This window comes from Fonsecaea monophora (assembly GCF_001642475.1).
Source record: "Fonsecaea monophora strain CBS 269.37 chromosome Unknown Scaff81, whole genome shotgun sequence".
Classification (NCBI taxonomy): Eukaryota; Fungi; Ascomycota; class Eurotiomycetes; order Chaetothyriales; family Herpotrichiellaceae; genus Fonsecaea; species Fonsecaea monophora.
In genome coordinates, this window is record NW_019174012.1 from 74,174 (window position 1) to 86,852 (window position 12,679).

General features: G+C 51.5%; 6 protein-coding genes across 6 annotated transcripts; 3 read left to right on the plus strand and 3 right to left on the minus strand.

Moving 5' to 3' along the window:
• Positions 1-739: 739 nt before the first annotated feature.
• Positions 740-1,318, minus strand: AYO21_08879 (hypothetical protein; the record flags this gene model as incomplete). Its single annotated transcript, XM_022658820.1, has 1 exon — positions 740-1,318. The coding sequence occupies one exon, from the start codon at positions 1,316-1,318 to the stop codon at positions 740-742; it is 579 nt and encodes a 192-aa protein (XP_022508870.1).
• A 1,186-nt stretch (positions 1,319-2,504) lies between these two features.
• On the plus strand, positions 2,505-3,292 carry AYO21_08880 (hypothetical protein; the record flags this gene model as incomplete). Its single annotated transcript, XM_022658821.1, has 3 exons — positions 2,505-2,533; positions 2,597-2,738; positions 2,795-3,292. The coding sequence occupies 3 exons, from the start codon at positions 2,505-2,507 to the stop codon at positions 3,290-3,292; spliced, it is 669 nt and encodes a 222-aa protein (XP_022508871.1).
• A 281-nt stretch (positions 3,293-3,573) lies between these two features.
• Positions 3,574-4,308, minus strand: AYO21_08881 (hypothetical protein; the record flags this gene model as incomplete). The annotated part of the gene is made up of 1 exon (XM_022658822.1): positions 3,574-4,308. The coding sequence occupies one exon, from the start codon at positions 4,306-4,308 to the stop codon at positions 3,574-3,576; it is 735 nt and encodes a 244-aa protein (XP_022508872.1).
• Positions 4,309-6,843: 2,535 nt separating this feature from the next.
• AYO21_08882 (hypothetical protein) lies at positions 6,844-8,382 on the plus strand (the record flags this gene model as incomplete). Its single annotated transcript, XM_022658823.1, has 1 exon — positions 6,844-8,382. One exon carries the CDS (start codon positions 6,844-6,846, stop codon positions 8,380-8,382), a length of 1,539 nt encoding a protein of 512 aa, XP_022508873.1.
• A 511-nt stretch (positions 8,383-8,893) lies between these two features.
• AYO21_08883 (hypothetical protein) lies at positions 8,894-10,966 on the plus strand (the record flags this gene model as incomplete). Its single annotated transcript, XM_022658824.1, has 1 exon — positions 8,894-10,966. The coding sequence occupies one exon, from the start codon at positions 8,894-8,896 to the stop codon at positions 10,964-10,966; it is 2,073 nt and encodes a 690-aa protein (XP_022508874.1).
• Positions 10,967-11,181: 215 nt separating this feature from the next.
• AYO21_08884 (hypothetical protein) lies at positions 11,182-11,646 on the minus strand (the record flags this gene model as incomplete). Its single annotated transcript, XM_022658825.1, has 1 exon — positions 11,182-11,646. The coding sequence occupies one exon, from the start codon at positions 11,644-11,646 to the stop codon at positions 11,182-11,184; it is 465 nt and encodes a 154-aa protein (XP_022508875.1).
• Positions 11,647-12,679: the final 1,033 nt, after the last annotated feature.

Consider the following 12,679-nt stretch of genomic DNA (forward strand, 5'->3'; position numbering starts at 1 on the left):
GTTCTCACTTGGATTTTTGACGTCGAATGCCTGCCGAAATTTGGGATTGGCGCATCTCAAGGCTTTGGGGATCGAGGGAGCCTGCATCGTGCCTCGCAAGCAAATCCCGCTTCTCACTCAATGTGCATTTGGGGCGTTGACGTTCCCTCACGCCTCTCAGATGACTCCCGAGAAATCGGACGAGGGCTTTCTCTTGTTTGCCGAAGCTAGTGTGATGGCTCTGTTCCCGGAAGCGTGACAATTTGCTCTCACCATTGTTGTCCGAGCTCGGCGAACAACGGTCTAGGCGACAAACATAAAGCCGATACTGTTGACTTATGGGCGAGACGCGATGTTTGTCCTCTGCATGGCTGCAAAGCTATCAGCGTCACCTGCTGCATGCAGTCTGCAGCTGGGGCGGTCCCTCGCAACAGTCACTCTGGTGGTTGTTAAAATATATACGAGAAATTTCCAGATCCACAAGCGAAGTGAGTGCAGGACTGCCGGGTATCATACCATGAAATTCCTTCGGTCAAATGCCAAAAGGGGACCGCATCCATGATACAGGGCGCAGGAGCAACGACAATTACCAGCCAAGCGAAGAAAATCCAAGTTCATAGTAGAGGAGAACGCAACGCACGGGCTGTGCTTAGCACGCATGGTTTCTCTGCCTGTAGGCGCCTCAAGAATTAATTTGCTGGTCCCTGTCAATAATGGTCGCAGCGAAAGGCCACAGGTCAACGCTTCGATATCTCTCCACTTACTCCTCCGCAGCCAAAACCACAGCCGGACGACTTGCCTCGTCACGATCCTCTCTGCCTTGGCCCAGTGCACTGGCAATGTCCGCTTTCCTCCCAGTCCAATCTTCCTGCGCTTCTTCCTCGATCTCTTTCCCAGTTCGCTCTCCCCGTCTGTGTAATTCCCGCTCATGTTCGGCCGCCTTCTTGTCTATGTTCTGTGTCAGACTCTCTTCTTCGCCGTATCCCCCACCACCACCCGTTCGCACGGCTCTTGCAACGTCGCCCTCGCCTGGCATCCGCATTTGCTCGCCCTCTAAATTGCTGTCGCCTTTGGAGTAGTCTTGCGCGTCGGACTCGGGAATTCGTTTCTCTGTGAGGGGACCACGCTCGCCAGAGCCCAAGGCACCGGGTTTTGCAACTTCGCCGTGTTCAGAAGTTACATCATGAGCTGAACGGCGGTCAATAGTCTTGGACTGGGTGCTGGAAGTGTCTTGTGCTGCAGTTTGTTCTTGAGCTGTCTTCGAGGCAGGGTTTTGACCTTGATTCAAGCCTGTCTGTTGAGTTGGCTGAGATGGTGCATGGGGATCGAGGTTGGACATCGTGGTAACTTGAATGTTGAGGGGGTCTGGGAGTACGCTGGTGGACAGGAATCTTGTTATGAGAAGAATCTCTTTTCTAACATGAGTTTACAGGAATGCACAGCAACAGAGGGTGTCAACTTGATGCCAGGACGGCGATGATCAGTTCGATTGCTGTGAAATTTACGAGATCTATCCTCGGGGACCAGGTCAAAGGGACGCAAAGAGGCTATACTTTCCCAGTGGTACGAGTGAATGTTCTGTGATTTCGTCGATTGTGTCATAGCTGTTGATCATCGTACTTGTGGCATGGCATGTGGGTGGCATGTGTAGGGCGTTGACGTCATCGGAGTCAGCCTCGTCTTTGCCGTCAGGACATGTGGCTGCTGATGGTAAGGCTGTACTAGTCCTGAGGCTGTAGGGACTTCTTGTCCAAAATATCAAATTTACCGACGCAGTAGCCTCTATTAGGTGCTCTGAGTCTAGACGGCAGCATCGGAATTGCTTCAATCGGCTAACCGCGACTCCCATGCCTCTGGCTCCACGTAACAACTTGTGGTGAAGGAGTGAAGTAATCGATATCCGCAGAGGCATTGTGAATCGAGACGCAATCGAAGCATACTCGTGTGAAGGTTCTCAAGGTTGTCAACGTTTAATCGGAAGTCCACATGGGCAAAGACTTCGAGGAAGGCCGAACGAATAGTGATGGTGGACCGCGTGCGATTACTCAAGTTGCAAGATGCAACGGTTCTGAGGTGGGAGGAGACGAATCCCAGGAATCCCAAAGAGCGAGAAGTCCCGCAAGCTGTTGTCCAGTCGATGACAATCACATGTGTAGAGCGCTGACCCAAGCGACCTGCAAGTGAACGCCATGGCATGGAAATGTCCGTCTCGAACCTTTCGGTGGACTTGGTCTCTCGACTCTATTTGGCAGTTCGACTATGGCACAGCAAGTCCGAGTGAGATGACTTCAGAAATCACTTAACCTTCTATTGTAACAGTGATACTGTCAAAGTCGCCTTTATCACATCGCTGAGTGTGGTCGCCGCAATCTGGTGACTTTTCTCTCAAACTCACCTTCTTCTCCCCTCCTTCACAAAGTGTGATATGCCTCGATCATAACATTTCAGACAACGTCTTTTCAGAAAGTGATCTTACTTAACCTGGGTTCTTTCGAAATTGTATCTCGACCCATCATCACCTCGCTATGCCCGTTGTTACGCCGACACCTGTGCAGTAAGTGAGGACCTTTAATTTCTTATTATTCTGTTATATTCACATTTGACTGACCTTTGCTAGGATCGCTGAAGCGGAAACAGCACTGGGAAAAGAGTACAAAGAGTTTAAGAAGGCGATGGAGTCTGCTAGAAGACAAAAGAAGATTGCCAACCGTCTCAAGAAGCTTCGCCTGAGTCTCAAGATCCCAATTATCCCTGCAAAGGTTAGCATTATTGACTCAGATCATCAGCGCATTGAACTCACCAGAATGTGGTCCAGATCTACAAGAGCGGAATCATTCAAAACCAGGAGCACAATCTCACCAAACTTCCACATGAAGTCCGAGCTATGATCTTCAAAGCCCTACCACTCAATGCAGACCGCGCCGCTTTGGCCCTCACCTGCAAGAGCCAAGCCGCCACGTATGAACAATTAAAAGCCGAGAAGAACAAGAAGGACTATGACCATCTTGTCCCCAAGCGCTCCGTCCGAACTCATCGTCTGCAAATTCTTGTCAGGCTCCGTGACTCTGTGCCTCCAAATTATCGCCTTTGCTATACATGCCTCCAATTTATCGACACCGAGCATGTGGACAATAAGGGGGCATGGGGAGGGGATCCCATGGAAGTGCAGGGACTCAAAGCAAGCAAAGCTGCTATGGTTGAAAGTCCACGTTGCCCTTTGTGCGTGGCTGCTGCCAGGTTGGAGACTGCCAAGCACAAGGGAACGTACAAGAAGTACCTGGCCCTGGCAGACAGATGCTCCTTCAAGAAGTAATCAACCAGAGACACACCTTTGAGGGTGAAACGGTCGAAGTTGTCGCCTCCAACGACGTGGGTCCACCTATGCAGGTATGTCGTAAATCATGGGGACTGTCCAATACACATAGTTTCCATGACACGGTTGCGATGGAAATGGCAGCACTGGCCTTTGATGACTGAAAAGGGCATGGCAAGATGTGCTGGTGGTAAGCGAGCTTTCCCAGAGGGGCTGATAGAGACGATGGCGGTGATGATGTCGAGCTGTATCATGAAGCGACAAAGTGCGGAAACAAATGTTCATGATCCCGAATTACGATAATTCGACGGACCTCGTGCCTGGCTCAGCTTATCCACGAATGGACGGTACGGAGTTGCAATCGAGTGAGGCTGAACGCGATCCGGAGCTTCGAGTGCTTCGTCCGTAGCTCCTGGATATTGTTGCTGCCTCTTGTGTATTCGATCCAACGGCTCGCCGACGATGTGGTATTTTGCCCACTCCACAGGGGGAGTGCGTACGATGTTTTGGGCGGGTGGGAAGCGGCCAAATTTGGACGCCTGGGTTTCGCGGTCCTCGGCTGCCATAGAGTCAGGCTCGTCAACTTCTACGCCAGACCGGGGCGAGCGGCTGAGTGTTCCCGCCTGAAGCTCTTTGATAAATTGTTCGGGGTTGTCTAAAGCAGCCTGTTTCATTCTGTCCAACTCTTGCATATCCCGTAGAGCCTGCTGCCGCTGGATTTGGAGGATAGACAAGGCAGCTCGCAAGGCCATTGCGTCTGGGTTATCGTCTAAGCTGACTGGAAGAGGTTCTGGTGGTTCGTCCATCCATTGTGCAGGTGGTAGGTCTCCTATCGCATCGTGGGAGGCTAAGCTGGTATGGGATAATGTCGGCGTAACAGGTGAATAAGATGGACGTTGAGGACTGCCGCTTGGCTCGTGCTCAACAACGGTAGTCTGGGATTGTGCTGGCGTGGAAAAGGGTAAGACAGGCTGCGAAACCTTGTCGCCTATGTCTTGTTTGTTGTGGTCGGTCATGGTTAATCTGATGCGTGCACATGCACGCAGAGGAGGGAGGGGAAGGGAGGGGACGGGAGACAACTGCCTGTAGACGATGGAGGCACGGAGGGAGCCTATGGCAAGAACCGAACTTTGCCGAAATTTTAGCGGTGTTGGAGCCGCAACAACAGATCTTGCGTTGAAACAAGGTCGTGGAGTTGGATTTGCGCTACTCGGTACAGATGCTGGGTTTGTAACAAATTGGTGACGATAAACACTTCAATAAGGGAAAAGAAAGGGAGCAGAGACTTTGGAATTGAAAAATTAGTGGTTTTGAGTTTGCCACTTTACAACCCTGATCTTGACAAACATTTTGCACCCAGTAGTCTATCATCCTGCGAAAACCGAAAGGTTGGTGTCAATCTGACAATCATCCCCAAGCAAAAAGCGGATTGAGACTTTTCTCTCTCAGGATATTTATTTGTTACAGGGCGGCAGTGGCATGAATAGTTGTTGATAAGGGTGCTTGTGGCAGCTCCTGGACTGAAGTCTCGTAGGCTTACAGGAGTGCTCTGTAGGGAAACCTTCTTCTACTGACTACAAGTACAGGTACATGAGATACCTCGTAGGCACGGACTCCATTTCGTTTAGTATCTACAGATACTTCTGCTGGGGACAACCACCACCAGACTTTGCGCTCACTCACTCACTGCACAAGGTTTCAGTAGTCCTTTTAGGTGGACAGATGGTATCCATAGATAGGAACCAGAGACCTGTTTTGCTTCGGATGACTGCCCTCAAAGAGGGTCATGAGGGTTCCGTTCTTATGCAGGTGCATGCTGCTTGTCCCCCTTCCACCCCGTACCATGTGGTTCCTTGCCACGTGTGAGTGTGCCTGGCGCATTGGTCAATTGGACGAGTATCTCGCATTTCGCCAACCATCCATGGGGGGTGTTGGTGCTTCTCCCATCTGAGAAGGAAGTCATAACGTATTCAATCCTTGTCTTTCCTGGAAACGATGAGGGTGCGAGGAACAGCGCTTCATTGGACGGGTGCGTGGTTGGATTGACTAATAGACTTCCCTTCTGTGACTCTTGTGAATGGCGTCCCTGTCAAACCACCTGGTGGAGTCGTTGCTGGTTGATTCCACAACCTGTCATCCTCTTTCGGGTCCTTTCCCGCATAATGCCAGACGCCGAGACAGCAGACAGTCGCAGGGGATATGGTAGGAAGGAAGTTGTCGTTTGCCAGAGGGAGAAAAATCCTCTGTGGTGGTCCGGTGTCCCATCACAGAACTACGGTTCGGGTATTAGTCGGAATGGAATTAGTAGCTCGGACCACTAGAACAAAGCGACAAATATCGAGTATCGCCATTTCAGTGAAAGTCGCCGAGGACGGGAAAAAGAGGTTGAAGGCCACTGGTTCTCTCGGCATGCGGAGCTTCGAAAATCGCAACCGTAGCGAGAAAAGGGGGATGGAAAAGGGCATATGTATTCTCTGTTTCCAGGCACCGCAGGGCCTTTTTACGTTGTTTCTAGCCAATAATGAAGCCCAGGATCAAACCCCGAACACAAGCTCCACCTCCCACTCGCTCCCTCACAGGTGGCAGAATCTAGCAAGAACACCCTTGGAGATCATAATCAACTGTAGCCAGCCACTCCAGATTCTGTTTGACTTTGTTTGACTTTGTGCTTGTACTGATCATCGATCTTTATTTCCCCCTTCTGCTGGCTGCATGTGTCATCCGCCTTGTTGAGAATCGAACACCACGTTTTCCCGTTGCAGCTCCACACGTACTCGTACCTGCTCTTTTGGATCCCTGCATCGTGGCTTTGTTTTGCCTTAGCCCTAGCCTCCACCTACATTTGCCCATGATGTGCATTTACTTTCCCCACGGTCAGAGCCGCCTCTCAGCTCAATCCCTAGCTGACGGTGGCAGAGGTCAATCCAAGCCCGCCACCGAAGACCCCCTTCCGAGTCTTGCCCAATCTACCATCGACGATCCAGGATGATCTCTAGGTTAACGGGGAAATCCAACGATCTAGCTTCCTCTCGCAGGATCCTGCGTCGTAACGCTCCATTCTCGTTCACCTGGATATCCTCCATACTCATTTTGTGTCCTGGATCTCCTGGATCGATAAAGTTCCTTGTGCCTCCAGGGTTTGCCCTCACCTGGTGTGCTCGCTGATGCATAGGCTCAAGCCCTCTGAATCCTCTCATGTGCGCGACGTCCAGAGCGAAGTACTCAGGTCCGACTCAAGAATATCCAGCCAACCACGTCTCTTGCACCGAAGGGAATCGTACTAAGATCCCGTGCACAAGCCGCTGGCTGGGACTGCCACTCCTTCGGTCATTGCCATGTCATGTTAATCAGTTCCACGACCTGTGCCTCTACCACCATCTGGCCACATCGTCGTGGTCATGCCAGCAAGTGCGTCGAGCATCCAAAAGATAGAAACTCAACAAGATATAACAAATGGTCTGTTATACCATGATCTTTCGCCCTTGCGCGATCTGAGTGGTCCGAACCAATATCGCACCTCAGACATCACATCACGGGGAGATAAAGACAAGATGGCCGGTCAGCCTGATCAAGATGCGGAATCCAAGCAACCTAGGCCACGTCTTACTATCCGCGAGCTTCGAGAAGCGGCCCAGAAGGAAGCGGCTCAGAAGGAGGTCCAGAAAGCGGCTCTGACCAGCCAAGCAAACAAGGCTCCTCAAACCCCGCAAGAGACACGTCGCAAATCTAGTTCAATGCTACAGAAGAAGCCCTCCATCCTAGGTGGCCTCTTCCAAGTTCGAGAGCCAACTCAAATTGCCTTGAACCAAGTCGCAACTCAGATGATTGCCCAACATGGATCAACAAGCGCCACCAAGGTTCCCAACGTGAGGTTGGAAAAGATGCCCGAGTTTGTCCCCAAGGTTAACTCAAAATGGGATGGAATCCCAGAGAGCATAAAGCGAAGGGAACGGAGGGAGAAGGAAAAAGACAAGGAACGAAATAGGAAAGAATCTCCTCTCTTCACAAACTCCAAGGCTCGCAGTGACAATGGGAAAGACAAAAGCCGCACGAACGTGGGAAGCCGAAACTCGAGCTCAACAACCGGTTCCTCTTTTGGTGCCCCTGCCAGCTCAATTGGCTCCCGGGGAGCCTCTTCCCACACGAGGTTTTACACTCGTTCAACCAACTCGTCTGAGGATCTGGCGTCGCAGCGAAGAACCGACGCCTCGATCTTTTCCCCCCCACTCACATCGTCATCCGCATTTAGTCTGGCTGAAAGTGTTTCCGACATGCCCTCCAATCCTTGTCGTGGATCTGGTTTGGCCAGTACAAGATCTCATTATTCACATACCCAAGATCTGACACGGGAGCCTCGAACTCCCTCAAGCATGGATCAACCGCCTGCCAGTTGTGCAACATTTGCAGCAACGACGACCAGGGAATACGGGTTGCTCAATCCTCATGCTATCACTCGAGGCCAAGGCGGAGAGGAGGGTTCCTACAAGCTGTCTACCGACATTTCTGTCGAAAATAGTGCTCGTTATGCCGATGCTGGGATGCAGCTTCCGGAGTCTCAATATAGACCCCACACCACAGCTTTTCTGCCATACCTGACCTCGTCACCCGCACGTCCCCAAGACGTGTCTCCAACCGCTTCACCGCGCCTCGAGCTGCAACCCCCAGTGGGACGGGATGTCGATGACATGACCAATCTACTGGTGGCATTGTCTTCCTCTGGATCCGAGCCATTGAGTCCCCTAACTGCTGGGAAGAAGAAATCAGGAACGAAGCTCAATGACGCTTTCTTGGCGGGAGAGGCTCGAGAGCTGGTGTTACCCGATGATGCAACAGTACAGTCCCGGGACTCGAGTCGATCGCGGATTCAACAAGACCTAGAGAAACGGCCGGACAGCTCTCGGGACCGGCTGGGTTTGAGGGCAAGCATGCTTTTTGACGACGATACAACGCCGTGGGGGTCGAAAGAGACGAGTGTCCCAGCGGCATTAGAACCTCAAATTATGAAGTCTGTGCCAAACGTAAAGATCAAGTTTCATAAGCCTTTTGGCAGGGTTGGCAAAGACAAGGACAAATGGAAGACGACGCTCTGAGCTACCTGCGACTATTTCAATCATTCGAAGCATTTGGAGAATACAACTTTCATGATCTACAGGCAATTCATGATAAATATGGAGCTCAGCGCCGCTCTCTATTTTGGCATGGTTACGAATAATGAACATTTTGAGCGCATTCTATGTTAGGATACCCAGAGGAGATATTCTGGCGTCGTGGGAAATGGCCATTGCCATGAAATGCATGCATGTTTAATCTTGGACAAAATGTTGGCACGGTTGCCATGGAATATTATAATGCATGTTTCCCCGAGTTGATATCCATTCGTGCCATTGTTAGGTATACTGCCCTTGCCGCCGATGGTCAGGAACGATAATTGGCCAGGCTGGATTTTGCGGGGAAGAAAAAAAAAGTTGCGAGTGGCCTGAGCAAACTCCGCAAGCACTCTCACCGCGCACTGACACAATATTTGCGGGATATTGATCACACCTCCGTACGTGTATTTGGGCTGACAACATTGCTGGAACCTCGATTTTGTCTATTTTCACAATGAAACGTAAAGCACCCGAGGATGGGAATTCCTCTCCGAAGAGGCGTGTCATGTCTGCCGATAACAGCGGCATTCGGTCAACCTTTCGATCAGATCTCTTCGAGCCTGACACTCGAGAAGCGTTCCGCGAATCTTACCGATCGTCGAAGCCTTACCCGCATGCCGTTGTATCCTCATTGATCCAAGAACCTCTCCTCCGCTCCGTGCGACAGGAAATCACCACTCATATCCATTTCACTCTGAAGGAGACAGACATTTACCGCATTCACCAATCCGGTGACCTCGCAAACCTCTCCAATCTTGATGCCGAGTCCCTCAAACACCTGCCCAGCCTAGTCCGCCTGAGAGATGCTCTCTATAGCTCAGAATTTCGAGAATGGGTGTCTGCCGTCACGGGCGCTGGGAAAGTGTCGGGCACAAAAACCGACATGGCGGTCAACGTCTACACACCAGGAAGTTATTTGCTGTGCCATGATGATGTGATTGGAAGTCGAAGAGTAAGCTACATCTTGTATTTGACAGATCCAGATCATCCCTGGCAACCTGAATGGGGTGGCGGCCTCAGACTGTATCCCACGGAGATCAAGAGAAACAAAGCTGGAGAGCAAGTGAAAGTCCCTCTCGCTGAACATAGTTTGAACATTCCACCCTCCTTCGGCCAATTGAGTTTCTTCGCCGTTCGGCCTGGCGAGAGTTATCACGACGTGGAAGAAGTCTACCACTCACAAAACCTGGAAGAAGATGGAGGCAGAATCCGTATGGCAATCAGCGGCTGGTACCACATACCACAAGAGGGCGAGGATGGCTTTGAACAAGGCATGGAACAAGAGCAGGCTCAGAAATCCAGCCTCGCGCAGCTGAAGAGCACCTCGAATGAGTTTGACGAGCCTCGACTGGTGTTCCGTCACTTCGACGAGCCGCGTACTGTCATGGATAGTCGGGCTGTGGCGCGGGAGATTGACCCAGGCGACGATCTTGACACCGATGATACAATACTCACTGAGCAAGATTTGACGTTCTTGCTACATTATATGACACCAAGTTATCTGACTCCAGATATGATTGAGCAGTTCGCGTCCTCATTCGTCGACATGTCAGTGCTTCAACTAGAGGAGTTTTTTAATGCCCGATTCGCAGCCGAGTTGAAGGATTATGTGCATAAGGTGGAAAGTGAAAAAAAGCATGCGATCCCAGAGTCATCGAGAGATCACCATCCTTCTACTTGGAGAATTGCTCGACCACCACATAAACAACGCTATGCCTACCTGCAGACTGCAGAGGCCTTGCACCGCGACCACTGCCCTATCTCTCGAATCCTGGCTGATCTGATTCACTCGCATGCATTCAAGAAGTGGCTTGCACTTGTGACAGGACTCAAGACAAAGAGTCTCATCCGCCAGAGCGCGATCGCCCGTAGATTTCGAAGAGGAAAGGATTACGCACTTGCAAACCCTTACCAAGGCGAAACGCCCCGCTTGGAATTCACGATTTCCATCACTCCCAGCGAAGGGTGGGAAAGAGATGGAGGCGCGGACGACGAAGGCGATAGCAAGCCGACAACCGCGAAGGTCCAGAGGCAAGCCAGTGGCAACGCTGCTACAACCGAGAAGATTCAAGTCTCCTCGGTATCTGAGATCGAGTTCGGTGGTGAAGAAGTCTACATGGCGGGTGACGAAGAGGAAGACGGATTGCCAAATGAAGATGACTCGAAGTCCCTACCCAATGTCGGCAAGAAGCCTGCCCACGATCCTGCAATCTACAAAGCCACAGATGATGAGGATGATGGCATCCTGTTTGCGAGCTCCCCCGGTTGGAATAAGTTCAGTATGGTGCTCAGGGACAAGGGCACGCTGAGGTTTGTCAAGTATGTGAGCCAGGCAGCGCAAGGTGATCGATGGGATCTGAAAGGAGAGATAGAAGTTGACGAAGCCGGCTGGGACGGAATAGTCGGTGGCGATGCAGAAGAGTCGGACGAACAGGATGACGAGGACGATGACCTTGATGAAGACGAGGAAGAGGACGAAGAGGACGCTGACGGGGACCTAGCAAGCCACGATGAAGATGAGGACTGAGCTTTCGTGTGCTCACACTCGGTCGAGCAGGTGGTCCGCCAATATTTTTTGGAAGGACAGCCTTAAACATATGCTGGTTGAAGCCTTGGACCAACCTCTCACCAGCTAGCGTCTCTACCACAGACGATATCGGTATATTGTAGCTGTCCGCGTTGTCTGTTTGCCCAGCCCATGTTCTGTGGTATACCTGCCCTCCCCTACCTACCAGCCAACCACTAGGTCTCCAAGCTTCCACCCCAGCCCTTCAAGTTCTCGACGACAGGAACTCCTTCCGGCGCCCTGACAATGACCCAGACAACTTCTTCGTTGCCGTCGTTGACCTCCTGATGTTCCCTGTATGCCGGGATCAGGGCCCAGTCTCCCGGCTTGAGATCTTGCCTGACATCTCCAAACGGACCATCTTTGCCCTTGCCAGACGACGATACAAGGGAGCCGTAGCCACTCACCGCGTAGACGATGGTGTCTTGGGTGCCGTGATGGTGCACCGCTGAGGCGGAGTGTGGTTGTGCGCGCATCAGCGTGCCGCAAATGGATGGGGATAGCTCGACAATCGCGGACTGTGTGTGCGCCAGAGTCAGTGAGCGGCTCCCATAACGGCGAGAATGGGATGGGTCTGAAATGGGACTTCTGGAACTCGAGACGGTCCCAAAGGAGAGAATAAAGGGGATGTGGCGAGTCATCTCGTGCGTCGAGGTCCTCTCTTCACTCGGAAAAGAGTTATGGTGGTCTTTGCATTTCTTCGCCAATGGCGACAACAACAGAGATCGCTCTCTTGGTGTGTTGTCTACGTCCAATCCACGTACAGAAAAGTGACTCCCGTTGTTTTGTCTCGTCACGAACCGAACAGTCCCCCCTAAAGCCAGGTATTGAGTTAAATGTCTGTGCAACATACCTGTCGGATCATCCCGTCCGTCTGTCCATGCCCTGTCTTGACCTGATCTGCCCTCGTCACATGAACTGGGCGCGGGTTTTGCTTCTCGCTCCCGCTAGGGGTTGACATGGTTTCTCTATATCTCCGATGAAGACCTCGTAGACTGACCAGGTGCAAATCGAAAATGCGTAGATAGAGAGCGAGCAGCTAGGGAGGGAATTGCCCAAATAGATGGGGGTCGCAATGAAATTCAAAGGTGCATCAAATCTATGTACCTCCGGTATTGATCGGGGTGGCCGTCGTGCGTCAAGCAGACGGGGTAGATGAAGATAAGATGCGGAGTCGACGCCGTCTCGTGTTCATTTACTTAACCAGTGATTGACCAGTTCTCCTCATCTCGACGCGTGTGCCTCGATCATGATATGGAGCATCAACGCATGTGTAAGCAGCAAGTTGGGGAAGTTTTGTGGCGTGGACAGTGACCATGTGTCTCGTAAGATACTTTGCCATTCAAGTTAGGTCTATGTCTCATTAAGCGACGAGCTCTATCGCAATGCATTTGGCTGAAGCAACGGGCAAGAAATCAGAGGTGGAGAACACATGGAAGAGGTTCACAATCATGTGCCGGCCTCATCAGTCATGAACATCCATCGGCCGGCCGTCTCTCCCATGCTATGCCGGTGTCATGACCGCAAGTCCCCGTCATCGTCATCAAGCGGACACAATAGTGGAATCTAGAACATGGTGCGCGGAAGCATCATGTCCATCATGTTCCGTGCTTCATTTTCTCCCTGCGTCAGTCAAAATATCCCAAACCAAGTCCATCTATCCATCTGACGCCT